The 18,236-nt window shown below is 43.1% G+C and overlaps 1 protein-coding gene across 1 annotated transcript in view; it reads right to left on the bottom strand.

Moving 5' to 3' along the window:
- The window catches only part of galntl6 (polypeptide N-acetylgalactosaminyltransferase like 6), a 1,388,519-nt gene extending 1,378,793 nt beyond the window's left edge, over positions 1 to 9,726 (bottom strand). Inside the window, exons 1-2 of the mRNA XM_068028772.1 lie at positions 9,668 to 9,726; positions 9,045 to 9,344 (exon numbers count right to left, since the gene is read on the bottom strand). Coding sequence (XP_067884873.1) covers positions 9,045 to 9,179 — 135 coding nt within the window. The 5' untranslated portion in view covers positions 9,180 to 9,344; positions 9,668 to 9,726. The remainder of the gene's footprint in view (positions 1 to 9,044; positions 9,345 to 9,667) is intronic.
- Between the last annotated feature and the right edge of the window lie 8,510 nt (positions 9,727 to 18,236).

Below are 18,236 nucleotides of genomic sequence, written 5' to 3'. Positions count from 1 at the left end.
CAGTTTAAGAATCGGGAACAGTATGTGTTGGACACTACAAGGTGGAGATGACAGTTGATGTAGTCAAACAACCGCTTAACACACTTGCATCGAATTCCTCTCCCCATTATTTTAATAGAGGCATCAATCTGTTTGAGTTAATGTTTCCATTAAAACAGCAGGGAGAGCAAATTGATACAGGTGCATCAAGTAACATTCATTTTTTTGGGTTATGTCATGGCGTACTTTACTTCTCTTAATTCAAAATTGCTCAATTCTAATGATCTGATAATGTAACATGTTTTTGCAGCACTAAATCCCCATTCAATTTGAATTACCAGAGAATTCAATTATTTAGCGAGAAAAAAAAATTAATTATCAGGTTAGGCTGTGATCATACTTTGAAAACTAGGCACTGTAGGAATCCAGACACACGCGGTATGACTCAGGAACTTTGTACAATATTTCATCATCCTCCATCCTAATGGAAACATGATTTCAATTGGATTAACACCTCTTGCTAAAATGGTGAGCAAAGGGATTCCATACAAAAATCTGAAGCACTTGTGTGCCAATATTCGCACAGTGGCCGGGGGTTGTCGGGGTGGGTGGTGGGGGGGTGTTGTTGGGGGAGGCCAAACAGTACAACTCCAGCAGATCTTTCTCAAAGTCATTTTCAATGAGGAACCACAACAGTTTCAGTAGCAATTAAGGTCTAATTGATATTAAAACACATGATTATTAATTCATTTTCTATTACCCTGCAATTAAAGGCTCGCCACATCTGCAAACAAAGTGGTAATGATCATTCTTGTCCCTGGATTTAGTTCCTTTGTGTTGAACTAATCCAACCTCCTACACATCAACTTCTCCTGTGAAATTTGTAGGTCAAGTACAGTACAACGTTATAAAAATAAATCAGATGGAGCACTTCAGGCTCGATAGCAGAGCAAGTTAAACGGAAAAGGAAAGCAGTGCTGCAGGCAATGAGGCATCCCGACAGCGCGGCGAGTTCATTCAGTACGTAGCTAGAGCTTAGTGACCGGCAAGGTTAGCTACAGTGGCAATAAGGACCCTTCAAATGCGTTCTCCACCCATGTTCGTGGAGGGAAAAGAAAATCAGCCAAATTCCCACTCCCATTGATATCCAGCCATCTCCTTTCGGAACTGCACGTGAGTAAGGACTTTTGATTCAGGATCAGTCTCAGTCATGATTCGCACAACACTTCCTCCCACCACTTCCCCCCAACCCTCCATGCCCATATAGTCTGCCAACACTCCCCACCAGAGCTCACACATGAATAATGCCCATGATGCATAGACACCCGGTGTCTGTGAAACCATACCACAGTAAGGACTTCAGGACAATAGAGAGGAAGGGAGAAAATGTTTGTGCGGGGAGCATGGGTGGGCAAGATCCAGAGAATGATTATCCTGTAGAAGTTTGTCCTGGAACCTAGAACCAACTCCATCTTCAAGACCACCTCATAATATCACCCACCTCTGCCCTTGCCTCAGTCCATCTGCTGCTGAAATCATCATCTATGCTTTTGTTATCACCAGACTTGACTACTCCTATGCCTCCCTGGCCAGCATCCCATCTTCTACCATTCATAAACTTAAGTTCATGTGAAAGCTCCACCACCCACATCATAACTCGCACCAACTCTCGTTCACCCATCACCCTTGTGCTTAAATCAACATTGGCTCCCAGTCCAGCAACACCTCAATTATAAACTTCTTGGAGAGGATTCTGAGAGACAGGATTTAAGATTATTTGGAAAAGCATGGTTTGATTAGAGACAGTCAGCATGGCTTTGTGAGGGGCAGGTCATGCCTCACAAGCCTTATTGAATTATTTGAGGATGTGACAAAACACATTGATGAAGGAAGAGCAGTGGATGTGGTGTATATGGATTTTAGCAAGGCGTTTGATAAGCTTCTCCGTGATAGGCTCATTCAGAAAGTAAGGAGGCATGGGGTACAGGGAAATTTGGCTGTCTGGATACAGAATTGGCTGGCCCATAGAAGTCAGAGGGTGGTAGTAGATGGAAAGTATTCAGCATGGAGCTCGGTGACCAGTGGTGTTCTGCAGGGATCTGTTCTGGGACCTCTGCTCTTTGTGATTTTTATAAATGACTTGGATGAGGAAGTGGAAGGCTGGGTTAGTAAGTTTGCCAATGACACAAAGGTTGCTGGAGTTGTGGATAGTGTGGAGGGCTGTTGTAGGTTGCAACGGGACATTGACAGGATGCAGAGCTGGGCTGAGAAGTGGCAGATGGAGTTCAACCCGGAAAAGTGTGAAGTGATTCATTTTGGAAGGTCGAATTTGAATGCAGAATACAGGCTTAAAGACAGGATTCTTGGCAGTGTGGAGGAACAGAGGGATCTTGGGATCCACGTCCATAGATCCCTCAAAGTTGCCACCCAAGTTGATAGGGTTGTTAAGAAGGCGTATGGTGTGTTGGCTTTCATTTACAGGGGGATTGAGTTTAAGAGCCGTGAGGTTATGCTGCAGCTCTATAAAGCCCTGGTTAGACCACACTTTGAATATTGTGTTCAGTTCTGGTCGCCTCATTATAGGAAGGTTGTGGAAGCTTTAGAGAGGGTGCAGAGGAGATTTACCAGGATGCTGCCTGGATTGGAGGGCATGTCTTATGAAGAAAGGTTGAGGGAGCTAGGGCTTTTCTCATTGGAGCGAAGAAGGATGAGAGGTGACTTGATAGAGGTGTACAAGATGATGAGAGGCATAGATAGAGTGGATAGCCAGAGACTTTTTCCCAGGGCGGAAAGGGCTATCACCAGGGGGCATAATTTTAAGGTGATTGGAGGAAGGTTTCGGGGAGATGTCAGAGGTAGGTTCTTTACACAGAGAGTGGTGGGTGCGTGGAATGCGCTGCCAGCGGTGGTAGTAGAAGCAGATACATTAGGGACATTTAAGCGACTCTTGGATAGGTACATGGATGATAGTAGAATGAAGGGTAGGTAGTTAGTTTGATCTTAAAGGGTCGGCACAACATCGTGGGCCGAAGGGCCTGTACTGTGCTGTACTGTTCTATGTTCTATGTTTCTTATCCTCATGTTCAAATCCCTCCATAGCCTCATGCTCTCTCACTGAACAACTCTTAAGCTCCTCCAGCCCTATAATACTCTAAAATAGCTATACTCCAGCCTCTTGAGCATCCCAGATTTCCATCGTCCCACCACTGGCATCCATGCCTTCAGCTGTCTCGGCTCTCAGTTCTGGAATTCCATCCCTATGGTTTCTGACTTTCCACTTTTCCTTCCTCCTTTAAGATGTTCCTTCAAAGCTACCTCTTTAACTAAGCTTTAGTCACTAATATTGATATGTCCTTTGTTAGCTGGGTTTCAATTATTGTCTGATAACACTCCTGTAAGGTGAAGAACTTTAAGACATTTTACAAAGTTAAAGGTGCTATCTAAATGCAAGTTGTAGCTGATGAATGTATCTCTGCTAAACAACTGCAGACAAAGTTCCAAAACATACTTTATGGCTATTCCTAGGAGTCGAATTCAACACTTGGTTTCATTATCTCCATGAACTAACTTTACATTAGCTGCTATACAGTCCAGGAGGCATGCAGATAAAGCACATTTGTGATCTGGTGCCTGCATAACTCTGTGGGTAACTGCTCTGTAATGCGGAAGTCCTTTGAATCTCAGCAGTGTATGTGATTTCATATAAATGGTCCCAATCTGAAGATTGCACTGGTAATAGCCACCCATATAAACCAAAGATTCAGCATTAGAGGTGTTTCTAGCTCCCATGCTCAGTTCAGAAAATAGCATTTGAAGCAAAATTCTGGATTATAATGAGCAGCATGTCACCATCCTGACAAAAAATACCTCTGGGATCTTATATAAGAAATACCAGCAGAGACTCCTCAGGTTCTCACACGTATTGAATGATAACATTCTAAACTGGAATATTTTGATCCATCTTATTGAGTCACACGAGATCACAAGAGTGCTTTGTTTACCCTTATTTGACAAGGAAAGGCAAGCTACTGCCTTCAAATAGGATTCATAATTATTGCATTTTATAAATAATAAGAGAAAGAAAATTACTCAGGAAGTTTCCTTTTAGTCAGTAGTATTGACAATTTAATTGCCCAAGTTTCTTAAACACAAATTTTCAAAAAAAGGATAAATATATTAACTACAGATAATGGAAACAAAAAAGATGCTGTAGTGATGTCCACTGCACAAAAATATTTTACTGCATTGATTAACGCAAGTGCGCAATGTTCACAGATTCTGTTCCGACAGTTATAAAGGTGTGTGCCAAAAAAAAAGGTTACATTTTCCTTCATTTGCTGAGGTTAATGGGGAAAATGACGCTGTTCTGCATAGAATCAGAGCTCATGGTGAAAAGGTTAGGAATGAGAATATTAATAAGAAAATAACAAATACAATGGCTTCAATATCATAATATATTTTTAAATGAAGCATTGGTCAAGCATCGTAGATTTGCCTAAAAAAAAAACTGGGATAGATTTTCAACTTCTTCCCAGGCGAAAGCTGGCGCTATGAATCGGCCATATCTTAGAGAAACCACCCAAGGTTCATTTCCATCTGAATCAATGAATAATTGGGCAGCTTCTATAACAGGCAACCAATCTTCTAAACCAAGTCTTACAAGTTGGACGGCAAGTTGAGAACCTCTGGCACTATCCTCCCCTCGTAAGACTTGGTTTAGAAACCAAACCAGTTGGATAGGAAGAAAGTCTCTATTAAATATTTTAGCACAGATGATGTCACCATTTAAGCAATTATCATTCATCTGAAATAAAAGCAGATGCTGGAAATCTGAAATAAAAACAGAAAGTGCTGGAAATACTCAGCAGGTCTGGCAGCATCTGTGGAGAGTTAACATTTCAGGTCTGTGACCTTTCAGAGGCCCTTAAGCGGCAGTTCATTGGCTACTTAAAGGCCTTGATTGGCCTGGGGCGAGCTGGCCGTTTCTCGCCACCACCAGGCCTGATAAAATTGCAGCGTGGAAGGGAAGGTATTGGGAATGGTAACCGCCACCACCCACCCCCCCCCCCCACTCCACAGCCTCCCACTCAATTTTACAACCCCACCCCTCTACCCCGCCACCAGCCTGCTCCGGTATGAGGGGTGGGGGCAGGCATAACATTCCGGCCATCTTCTTTCTATTTACCCTATCAAACCCCTTCATAATTTTACAGACTTCTATTAGGTGACCCCACACCATTTTCTTTACTAGAGAAAAGAGTCCCGGCCTGCTCAGCCTTGCAAAACATGCGGGTAGTACCTTTTCTGGTATTTGCCCCGCCAAGGACATAAACGTTTGAATGTGTCTGACCACAATCAGGGAACACGTTGCATAACTGAAGCTCGGCCAGGCGTCATCCAGTCGCTCCTTTATTTAATAAAAGGAAGACACTGCACCTCAGTCTGTACATCTCGCCATTTGCAGCGACATGTTAGCGACTGTCTAGCCATCTCGTGGCAAGTCAGAAAATGTATAGATTCTCCAATGGAGCAGATTGTAATGCAAGCTGACCATGAACATGGTTGAATAGGGAATTCATTTCAGAGTTATTTAGATTGGTAAGAGAAAAAAAAAGGCCCAATCTGAAGCAGTACAGGTTTGATGCACCTGTCGCTTAACAAATGGCAAAGCAGCTACTAATAATAAAAAAATAAGTTGTTATTTCAGTGTAGCAAAATGATATGTCAGCATTAGAGGTCACCACTCAATCACTAGCTTTGTACTGCGTATTCCTGCAAACTCAATGTTGCTTAATTCAAATGATCTGAATTCAACTTTAAGCATTTAATTCCCACTTGGTTATTGGCATTGCTTAATTCAAAATGCTTGAGATCAAATTTTTTCGTTCAGCACAGAAAACTTTAAATTGTCAGAAATGGACAGCAGTGGGAGACTTACGTCAGCTTCCCAGCAAACTAGTAATAAGTATATACTTCCCTATTTCTCATAGTCTATTTGGTGGAATAGCTGCAGTGCTGGGCACACATTTATACCCAGTCAGTATACTGCCCTTTAGCGATCATCTATACTACTGTGCACATAAATAATCCTTAAAAAGTCCTGTGTTCCATTGGTGATATGTGTTTCTTGCCATTAAGCAAAGACTTTGCTTACACACCTCTCCCGATACTGAAACTCATCTGCACTCTCCAATTATAGCCTCTTGCACATCCCTGATTTTCATTGCTCTACCATTGGCAGCCATGCCTTCAGCTGCCTAGGCTTTATGCTTTGGATTTTCATCCCCTCTCTTCCCCTTTAAAGACACTCCATCAAACCTACCTCTGACCAAGCTCATCTGTCCTAATGTTTCCTTATGTAGACCGGTGTCAAATTTTGTTTGATAACGCTCCTGTGAATTGCCTTGGAATATTTTGGTACATTTAAGGCGCTATATAAATGCAAGTTGGTGTTGTTAAAACCAGATTTGGATTTAAATTTGAATGCACATATTCAGAACTTGTACCCCCTCAATCTGAAAATCTCTCATCAGTAACCATTACTTTCGCACATGCAAGTGACTTCTTATTTTCCTCTCTGAATATAAGTGACACTGCATTCAAATGACCATCGCCTAATATTTGGACAACTGAGTGTTGCTAGGATACCTCAGAGGGCATCAAGGGTCAACTATGGAGTGTGGACTGGAGTTACAGAGGACGGACCAGGTAGATAGAGCCGGTTCCCTTCCTTGAACAATCCACTTGCTTTTTATGGCCACTATTCCTACTGCTAATTTACAGTTTTATTGAACTCAATTTCCCAATTTGCCATGATAAAATTTGAACTAACAATCTCCAGATTGCTAACCTAGTACCATAATCAGAACAATACCGCTTTACAATATTAATTGAACTGCCTACAAAATTCATTTTTTTTATTCATTTGTGGGATGTGGGTGTCACTGGCTAGGCCAGCATTTATTGCCAATCCCTTAATTGCCCTTGAGAAGGTGCTGGTGAGCCAACTTCTTGAAAGACGGTGAAAGCAGGTCAATTAGTAGCTTTAAAAGGGGAGTTGGATAGATAGTTGAAAAGGAAAACAAAATCGCAGTGCTGTAGGATTAATTGGATAGCTCTTTCAAAGCCAGCACAGGCACAATAGCCAGATTAATTCCTTCTGTGCTATAAGATTCTACATTTTACAGTTTGTGTAGCCTTACTCAGCTCCAGGTCGACGACATCATCACCAACTAACCTGGCATGAATTAGCAACAAGAACTTGCATTTATACAACACTTTAAGCATGGTAAAGCATTTCAAGGTGACACACAGGAAGGTTTGGCGACTTGGTATCTCAGTTGACTAGTGTGTGGTTCAGAACAATGCCAACAGTGTGGGTTCAATTCCTGAACCTGTCTGAGGAAGGCAATGAGAAACCATCTCATATACCCTCTTCCCTAGTCATGCTTATCTCTCCTGTGTGGAGAAAAAGGACCTGCCTTTGGGCAGAATATCTCCATGGCACACAGGAGGGTTATCAGGCAAAGCTTGACCCCAAGTCACATAGGGAGGTAACAGGTGACTAAATGCTTGGTCAAAGAGGTAGGTTTTAAGGAGCAACTCAGAAGGAGGAGAGAGAGGCAAAGAGGTTTAGGGAGAAAATTCAAGAGCTCAGGGCATGGGCAGCTGAAGGCATGACCATTAATCATGGAGTAATGAAAATATGGGATGCTCAAGAGACCAGAATTGGAGAAGGTTGCAGAGATAAGGTGGGTAAAGGCATAGAGAGATTAGAATACGAGAGGCCACAGGGTTAGGATGGAGGGCATGAAAGAATGGTGGAGTAGAGAGAGGTCTGCCATTAGGAAATAGGCACTTGGTTAGGGTAAAGTGCCAGGAACTTTACTCTGCATATAACCATGCTTAGCCTGGCCTGAAAGTACCCGTTGCTGACTTATTAGCATACAGTACTAACATTCTTTACCTGAAACAGCACAATGATTTTTTTTAAACACACCAAGTATTACTGCACATCTATGGGTCATTATTGATTGACACAAGTTAACTGTTCTCTCACTTCTTCACTCCTGAGATCCATAAGCACTGGAGTTGAAAACATCGCAAGACATCAGTGCAACCCATTTCTCTATAAATCAGTGAGAGACTACTTCCAAACTCTGACCTGGGAGAACATGCTGAGGATTCATTCACAAACACTGTGAGTCACATTTATCACTTTCAAAGCCTGGAATCCCTCCAGTCTGGAATGGTAACAGAAATACAGGGCAGCTTGATAAAAGCAATCATTTCCATACTCATTCAGAACCAGCATATAAAAAGTTTTAATATTCTGCTTTGGTTTAACTGGGATCGAGGGCATTAATATACAATAAAGCTGTTAATTTGGTGTGTTAATTCCAGTGTAGAAACCTCTTTCAGCGACAAGGAGAAAGACTAATTAGCCTTCCAACTTAACTAATGTTCACACCACTAGGGTCCAATTGTGCCTTCAGTTTGAACAAAGAACCACTCCTGCTCAGAGTCAGAACTTTTTTTGAAAAAAAAAACACAGCTCATCTTTTATCTAAAAAGCTGAAAAAGACACATTAATTATCAGGTTTCACATCTGGCACAATTTTTTTTACATTGATAAAGTTTATTTTTTCCTTGCCTACCAGTGCGAGTTAGTCAATGGGGTTTAGCTCCTTCAATTCTGCATATTAAGTCAGTGATCATTTCAACTCTCCTTCCTCCCATTGCAATCCCAATTTTCACATCAATTCAAGGTACCTGTTCAACCACATGGAGTACAATTCATCCAACTTCAACTCAGATTGTCAATCCAAGACCATCAGTGCTACTTTGCAAGTAGCATTGGGGGGAGGGGGCGGAATGGTTACATTTGGTTATATCAGTTGGTTATAGTAAGTTGACCCCTGCCCTTCAGAAGGAAAAAAAAGGATGAACTAAGGTGGGATTTGGTCCCTGGTGCGAGTTGCACTGCCCATTTCCACGAGGTGGTCTCCTGTCGCCCCTACTTTCCCAGTTGCAGTGCCCATTTCCAAACTTCACCACCCTTTTACCTGACCTCTCGACTCCGTGGACTTTTCGAAGTGCTTCTCCTTGTAAAGGGACCACAGTCCAACATTAGGTAAGAAAACCAGAGCCACGATGAACAGTCCGATCATCTGCAAGAAACGTTTCTGCTTTCGCTTCATTCCAGGAACTTTACCACACCACTCTATTTCCAACAAACTGTCGCTTGAGCGGCGACTGTGTCCAAGACTTGGAGAGAGGGATGGAGAAGTCTGTAAACCCAGCTTACAGCGCTTGGGCAAGATGAGCAGCACTCCTGATGAACACAGGAACAAGGAACTCGGAATCTGCAAAAAAAAACAATTAAATGGCAAGTTATTATAAAGAGACAATTCCACGTTTATTTCAGGAACTCCGCTTTTAGAACAGAATGTTAGCAAACTTGGAAGATTGATGACATTTAATGGTTAATACTCAACTTTATATAATATCCACTAACACACAGATGTTTACTTTTATTGCTGGAGATGGATATTGACAATAGAATGGGCAACAGCGTGTCCCTGATTTAATACTGTTCCAGGTTAAATGGGAGTTGAATCTGGGGAGGCAGAGGTGAAACCAAGTCACGGTTTCTTGACTTGTGCCCTCTGGACTCAGCCCGACTCACCTCGGAAGGTGAACACTCGGAGATGTTTCCGCCGCAATGATCTCCTCATTCAGCCAGTTTGACAAGTGACTTTGTCCACTCCCCGGACTAACAGCCGCTGTCTCTTCCTCTTCCTCCTCCCAATAATGTGTGGTCCAATTCTCTGCTGATTACTACATCATCCTTGTACTCGTTACATACGACCAGGAAGCTGCAGGTCTCAGGTCGATTGGCACTGCCAGTGATGCCAGGAAGATGATCCACACTTGCACCGATCGCCTCGAGAATGAAACGAGGCGGCTGCTTACATTCACCAGGAATCCTCCTGCTCTGTGCCTGTCTGATTTCCCCCCTTCCCCGCTCAGCTTCTCTTTAAAAACACACGTGTGGACTCTCCCAGGAAGGACAGGCACCTTAACATGCACAAAGCAACCCGAGCCCGGATATATATATATATGCATATATATATAAAAAAAACCTTTTCAAATTGGGTGAGAAGGGTTGAAGGAAAAGAATAATTGAATGCAAAAATGGAGCCAATGTCTGGTATGTGCCACCTCGCAGAGTGACTGTGGCCCTGTCTAAAACAGCGGTGGAGCCAACAGCACCGAAGGGCTGACGCAGAGAAACGCCGTCCCAGCTTCTGGGCTTAAAATAATCGTCTGCAGCCAATAGCATCTGGAAAAAAAAGAGAGTTTGTATTTGCAGACAGGGAGAGAGGAAAGGCAGAGACTCCGCCGGCTACTGTATCTCCCGGCTGTGTGCACTGTTTCTAAGTTCTTGCGGAGCATTTATAAGAGACTGGTCAATGAAACGTGCAGCAGAACGCAGGGGGTTTACTTGGCACTTTGGCTGTGTTGGGATTCAGACTTCCTCCTTAACACTTTACTGCACTTTTTTTTTAAAAAAAGGAGAGAAAATCATTCGGTGTCTTAATTCCAAGCTCCTGGTCCCATTCTCTCGACCTGACACGTTGTAAACTTCCTTAAAGTCATCTCCATCCGTCTGATCAGGTGCCTTAACCTATCCACCTGTCTCTATCTCCCCCCCCCCCCCCCCCCGCCCCCACACCGCGGATCCGTTCGAAACGCTCTCCACGTCGGTGCTTTCTGTAAAGTTGAACGACACCAGTCTTTCTCACCCCGCTGGTGTGATCGCAGTCAAACATAGAAGTGGACTTTGAGAAGTCAAGTTTTAAATCTGAAGGGAAAAGCTGTAGTACATTCAGAGAGAGAGCTCAGCATCCCTCTGCCTTGTCTCCAGGTACTTGTCTCTCCAGCGCTGTAGTTACATATTCCACTCCACGATGGAGCCAAACCCACACACAAATCCTTCTGTCCCACTCATCTAAAGATGCACAGACACTTTTGCAAAAAAAGTAAATCTATGCACTTAATTAGCATCAATGCCGATAAAAAGTATTTTTTTAAAATCAAATCAGTGATTTGAACATTATATAAGGTTTAAAATGAATTGTTAAATCTGTCAAAAAATGCAGTTCAGGGAATGAACTGGGACTTGGTTCAGACTCATCTTGTTGAGGACTGTGTTCTGTAAATAAACGCAAATGAGTTGCCTCATCTAAATAAACCAATCAGGATACACCAAGGTCCAAGGTCATCAAATGAAAGTGCCCCCATTTTAAAGGGGCAGATGGAATAAACAGGGATTTGGAATGAAGAGTGTTGCATGCGGTGGTCCCATGCAAGATACGCTTCAGTCGAATCATGGAGTCCCAGGCTGCCTGTAATTTCTGCAGCCTGGAGGAGTCCATGTTTCACATCAATATAGAGTGTGTGAGGTTGCAGCTTCTCTTTCATTATCTGAGGGTGCTGCTCCTCAATTTCTGGCTGCATGTCAGTCCCACGCTCCTGATCTTTGACTACCAGATGCAGAGGGGAGTGGGCAGATCACAGGACTGCTCCTGGGCCTGGCCAAGGTGGCCATCAACAAGTTTAGGCAGCAGGTGAACAAGGGGGGTCTTTCGGCCTGTCTGCCTCTTCTGCCGCCTCGTCTGCGCCCGTATGTCCCTGGAGAGGGATCGCGTGGTGTCCATCGGTACACTCGAAGCCCTTCTGTGGCTGATGGACGCCAGAGGGACTGGAGTACATCATCACCCCCCAGGAATGTCGTCTTCATTTGAGTAGCTAAGTTTTCTTTAAAGTTTGTGGTTTCTCTTACAGTCTGTTAGTGATACCCCCTTTCAAAAGGGGCACTTAATTCCTCTTAGTTAACTAAATGTTATTGAATCAAAAAGAGGTCGAACTAATAAAGAAATAAACCATGAAAAAACTAAAGGACTAAAATAAAAATATTATAATTGATGTCCTCTACACACTCCAGTGCCTGCATGCCCATTGGTCATGGATGGCTTCCAGTGGGCATTACATGCTCCCTCTCCAAGGCCACACCAGTACGAACAAAGCCACAGTAGAGAGGCAGGCAGGCTGAGCCACCCCAGTCTCTTTGGCTGCCTCCAGCCTGGACCTATAAATGGCCCTTTGGCCTGACCCAGAAGCAGAGCCAGGAGGAAGTCCTCCAACTGGCCCCTCCAGATGATCACAGGTCAGGAATGTGACACTGTAGTGGAAAGTAAAGGTGCTGATTGGGCATCTATTGATCCAATAGGAAAGAGAAAGGATTCATGTAACAGGGTCATGAGTCTCAGCTTGTTCCGAAGAAGGGTCACTGACCTGAAACGTTAACTCTGCTTCTCTTTCCACAGATGCTGCCAGACCTGCTGAGTGGTTCCAGCATTTCTTCTTTTTATTTCATAGTACGCCTGCCTGTTTTTCAGAGTTTGTCGGTTTAAGTTCCATATTGGATCCTAATCTAGGTTAACATTTCAGTGCAGGGCTGAGAGGCAGCTGGTTTGTTAGAAGTGCTAAGTGAAATTGTTGAGCTGTAGGAAGTGACAAGGATTAGGAAGGGGGTGAGGCTGTGAAAATATATAAACAGAAGGACGTGAATGTTGAATTTGAGGTGTTGAGTGAACTGGGTACAAATGTAGGGTAGTTTGGATGGGCAAAATGGGTGAGTGGCACACTGTCATTATATTATCAGACTGCTTGTCCCACATCCAGTATTGGCTGAGCAGAATCTTCTCCAATTAATTATTGGGAAAACTGAAACCATTTTCTTCGGTCCTGGCTGTAAACTCCCTTTCCTTACCACCAACTCCAACTTTCTCCCTGACAACCATCTGAGGCTGAACCAAACTGTGGGCAACCTTGGTATCATATTTGATCCTGGGATGAGCTTCTGACCACATCTCTGCGCTTTCACTAAAGGCTATTTCCATCTCTGTAACATTGCCTGACTCCGGCCCTGCCTCAGCTCATTTGCTGCTAAAATCCTCATTCATGCCTTTGCTACCTCCAGACTTGATTATACAATAAACTCCTTGCTAGCCTCCCAAATTCTACTCTCTGTAAATTTGAGGTCATCTAAAGCTCTGTTGCCTGTGTTTCAACTTAGACCGCATCCAGTCCATTTGCCAACCCTGTTCTCATTAACCTGCATTGACTCATGGTTAAGCAATGGCTTGATATTTACATTTTCATCCTTGCTTATAAAACCCTCCATGGCCTCAGTCCTCCCTATCTCTGTAATCTCCTCTAGACCCACAACCTTCTGAGATATCTGTGTTCCTCCTATTGTGGCCACTTGAGCATCCCCGATCTTAATTGCTTCACCATTGGTGGCTGCACCTTCAGCTGTCAAGGCCCTAAACTCTGGAATTCCCTCCCTACACCTCTCCACCTTTCTACCTCACTTTCCTCCTTTAAGATACTGCTTAAAACCTACATCTTTGACCAACCTTTTAGTCATCTGTCCCAATATCTCCTTATGGTGCTCAGTGTCAAATTTTGTTTGGTAATGCTCCTATGAAGCACCTTAGGACATTTTACTACATTAAAGGGGCTATATAAATGCAAATTGTTATTGTTGACACTTGGTGCAAGATAAGATATGGACAGGAAGCTGACTTCATATTAATATTGGAGGCCGCAGGAAGAACATCTAAGTAATTGAGCCTGAAGATGACATGGACATGAATGAGGGCTTCACTAGCAGCTGAACTAACGTGGGGCAGGAGGCGGATAATGTTACAGAAGTGGATGTCGGTGATTCCTTTTGTGATAATGGATGGAATATGGGGTCAGGAGCTTAACTCTTAAACAGTCTGGATCAGCTTGAGACTTTGGCAAGTGGGTTATAGTCAGTGACAAGGGAGCATAGGTTGTGGCAAGGGCTGCAGATGATGACTTTGGTCTTCCTAATGTTTTGGCAGAGAAAGTTAAGACTTATTCATGACTGCATGTCGGAGAAGCAGTCTGGAAGCGCTGTAGGGGGTTGAAAGAGTTGCTGGCCTAGATCTTGGTTGATACTCCAGTGTAGCACTGAGGGAGTGCTGCATTATTAGAGTCACTAACCTTAGAAGAGAAATTAAATGGAGAGCTGCCCGTTCCAATGATCAAGGTGGATGTTCTCCCAATATTTTTCCTTCAACCAACGTCACTGAAAATAGATTACCAATTCATTCACCTCACTGCTGTTTGTGGGATCTTGTTGTGTTCAAAATGGCTGCATACCCAGCAATAGTTGCTGCACTTCAAAGCAATTAATTGTATGTCAAGTGCTTAGGATGTTTCTGTGATCAGGCATTTAATAAATATGTCTTCCTGCTTCTTTTGACAGTGGTTTGTAATCTAGAAGAATGAGGTAAAATAAAAATCCTTCATCCAAGACTATCAGCATTCGAATAACCTGGGAGAGCAGATCTCAAGTCTTGGTGACACTTGAAAAGTCCTCAACATACACAAATTAATATCAGTCATTTTTTCAGAACATTTTTGTTGTAGAATTACTGGTGGATGTTGCACCTTCCATAACAGTGTTAATAACTGCTGTTAGGTCTGTTGAGTTTGTCCATGTGGTTTATTTTTGGTCAGATTGCAGAGATAGCATTTTACAATATGATTATATTACATTAGGGATACACTAGAGTTTATGGACATGAAGAGTGTGCTTTACTGAAAAGTGCAGTGCTTCACCCAGATAATCTACTCTTTTACCTGTAACATAGAAAATAAAAATGATGCCTGATAGCATTCTCCTCTGCTGTGACACACTTGAAGGGGTTCAGAGGTTGTCATAAACCACACAAGAGTCTGTAAACATTAACCAACAATCGTGTGCATGTCACAGTAAAATATGATCTTGTTCGTTGTACCAGAAAATAATGTAGAAATATTGCTGACTTTATGCTGTGAATGTACAGAGTTACAAACCAAAGACCAGTAGATGCAGAGTGTAGCTGGAAGCTGGTTAGAGCCTTGTTACCTCAGACAGTCAGAGAATTATAGGAACATAGGAAATTACAGCACAGAAGGAAGCTATTTGGCCCATTGTGCCTATACTGGCTTTTGAAAGTGCAGTCATATTTAGTTCCACCTCCCAGCTTCTTTTTACATAACCCTGGAAGTTCTTCATCCTCAAGTACCTGACCACACACTTTAAATATTTTGTTGAATTAGCTTCTACCACCTTTTCCAGTAGAGCGTTCCGATTCTGACAGTTCTCCTCATGTCCCATCTATTTTGTCAATGACTTTGAATCTATGACCTTTAGTTATTGACACACTTGCCAGAGGGAATAGCTTTTTTTCTGTCCACTCTATCAACTCCTCTCATCATCTTGGAAACTTCTATAAGGTTACCTCTTAACCTTCTCTGTTCCAAGGAGAACAATCCTAACTGAGGTCCTAACCCAGAAATTTAACTGGACCAGCCATATAAATATTGTGGCTATAAGAGCAACTCAGAGGCTGGGAATTCTGCAGTAAGTAGCTCACCTCATGACTCCCCAAAGCCTTTCCACTATCTACAAGGCACAAGTCAGGAGTGTGATGGGATACTCTCCACTTGCCTGGATGAGTGCAACTCCAACAACACTCAAGAACTTCAACACCATCCAGAACAAAACAACCTACTTGATTGGTGCCCCATCCATCACCTTAAACATTCACTCCTTACACCTCTGCTGCACAGTAGCTGCAGTGTGTACCATCTACAAGATGCATTGCAGCAACTCACCAAACCTCCTTCAACAGCACCTTCCAAACCCACGACCTCTACCACCTAGAAGAACAAGGGCAGCAGATGCATGGGAACACCACCACCTGCAAGTTCCCCTCCAGGTCACACACTATCCTGACTTGGAACTATATTGCTGTTCCTTCACTGTTGCTGAGTTAAAATCCTGAAACTACTTTCTTAATAGCACTGTGGGTGTGCCTGCACCAGATGGACTGCAGCGGTTCAAGAAGGCAGCTCACTTTCTCAAGGGCAATTAGGGATGGGCAACAAATGCTGGACTTGCCTGCAATGCCCACATTCCATGAACAAATAAAAAAAAACTTTTCCAACTTCATAACTGAAGTCCCTTATCACTGGTAACATCTTAGTAGACCTCCCCTGTACCTTTTCTAAGGCCTTTACATCTTCCTTGATGCCCAGTTTTGTCCATAAAACTCCAGATGAGGCCTAAGCAGTGATTTATAAAGGTCTAGCATGATCTTGTAAGTTTAGATAAGATAGGGGTGGTTTATGTCCCTTCTAATGTAGGAACAGACTTGGCAGCAAAAAGCTTGTTGTGAATCAACTTTATTGAGATAAAGACAAGGACAAGTTCATTAAGTTTTCAGATAAATTATTAATCACAAACTCAGGCAGCGATAACAGGCTAACACAGATACTACCCATATTAGAGACTGGACAGCAGCGTGAATGGTGTTCATTTTATTTTGGTCTCTCTCTTGTCTTTTTGTTGTTTTTTGAAAATTTTTGCCATACAGGGAAAAAATCAAGGCTTCTTTTATCCTGGCTGCTTTCCAATTAACCCTCCCTTCTCCCAATCACCTTTAGCTTTGTGTTTAAAGGATGCCTTTCTTAACTAACCAAGGATCATTATTTGGCTGTGACTAATCTTTCGTATTTATGTAGGTAATACCCCTTTATTTTGATTACTTTAGCTCAATGCTTTTACATTTTGTGGTCCCTTATCTCATTACAAGAAAAATCTACATTTTGTTCTCACTGAAACTGTTTTCACTGTTTTCTCCCTTTTGCTGCCAGTAAGCATTTTAAAACGTGACATTATCTCCCAGAAGACCTCTACCTTGACATCTTGTCTACCCTTTTACTAAGTTTTCCTACTTTACCAAACTACAAATAAGGATTCTAATAAAGCTAAATGTTAGTTTATGATAATAAATTAGTTATTAGCTTACAATAGCTAAATTTTAACAATTAGTATTCTGTAAGTGCCAGGGTCTTACTTAAAAGACTCCATTTACTGGCAGACCAAGTGTACCCGGAAGCACAGTGTGATTTCCGTGCTGGCAGATCTACTGTGGATAGGATCTTCTCCATACCCCAGCTACAAGAGAATTGTAGGGAACAGTGTATACCCCTTTACTTTACTTTTGTAGATCTCACTAAGGCATTCAACACCGTCAGAAGAGCAGGGCTCTACAAGATTTTGGGAAAAGTTGGCTGTCCACCAAAGCTCCTCAGTCTCATCTGCTCTTCCATGACAACATGCACTGCACTGTACAGTTTGATAGATCCACTTCCGACAGTTTTGGACTGAAGAATGGAGTGAAAAAGGGTTGTGTCCCAGCCCCCACTCTGTCTGGCATCTTCTTCTCCATGCTCCTGATCTTCGCCTTCCCTGCAGATATAGGAGTCTACTTGCACATTAGATTAGACTGCAAACTCTACAATCTATCAAGACTGAAAGCAAAGACAAAAACACATCACGTCCTGATCAGAGTACTCCTCTACGCTGATGATGCTGCACTAGTCGCTCACATGGAAAGTCAGCTACAAAGACTCATGGACTGTCTCTCCCATGCCTGTAACCTGTTCTCCTTGACTATACGTGTCAAGAAAACCGTAGTCATGGGACAAGGTTTTTTTTATTCATTTGTGGGATGTGGGCATTGCTGGCTAGGCCAACATTTGTTGCCCATCCCTGATTGCGCTTGAACTGAATGACTTGCTAGGCCATTTCAGAGGGCATTTTAAGAGTCAACCACATTGCTGTGGGTCTGGTGTCATATGTAGGCCAGACCAGGTAAGGAGGGCAGATAAGGTGTTGCATCTCCACCCCAGATTACACTAAATAACACCCCACTGGAAGTGTTTAGCAAATCCTGCTACCTTGGATCCACAATGACAGACAATCTGTCCCTTGATGCAGAGCTTGATACACTCATAGGGAAAGCAGCTGCCACCTTTGGCTGACTTGCAAAAAACACCAAGCTGACCCTTAGGACCAAGCTGATGGTTTGTTCCATCCCCAGGATGGAAGACGGTCGCATACCCAAGGACCTTCTGTATGGTGAGGTAGCCGGGGCCAGACGACCAGTGGGGTGCCCAAAGCTCCATTTCAAGGATGCTTGCAAGCGTGACGTGAAGGCCCTAAATGTTGACTATCGCACCTGGGAGTCACTAACTGGCAAAAGAGGGAAATGGCGACACATCCTGTGGACTGCTGTGCACTACCAAGATGACCAGTTGCT

Source organism: Heterodontus francisci, chromosome 4 (genome assembly GCF_036365525.1).
Source record: "Heterodontus francisci isolate sHetFra1 chromosome 4, sHetFra1.hap1, whole genome shotgun sequence".
In the NCBI taxonomy this organism is placed as follows: domain Eukaryota; kingdom Metazoa; phylum Chordata; class Chondrichthyes; order Heterodontiformes; family Heterodontidae; genus Heterodontus; species Heterodontus francisci.
The sequence above is the reverse complement of the archived record's forward strand: the minus strand, read 5'-3'. Positions and strand labels throughout refer to the sequence as shown.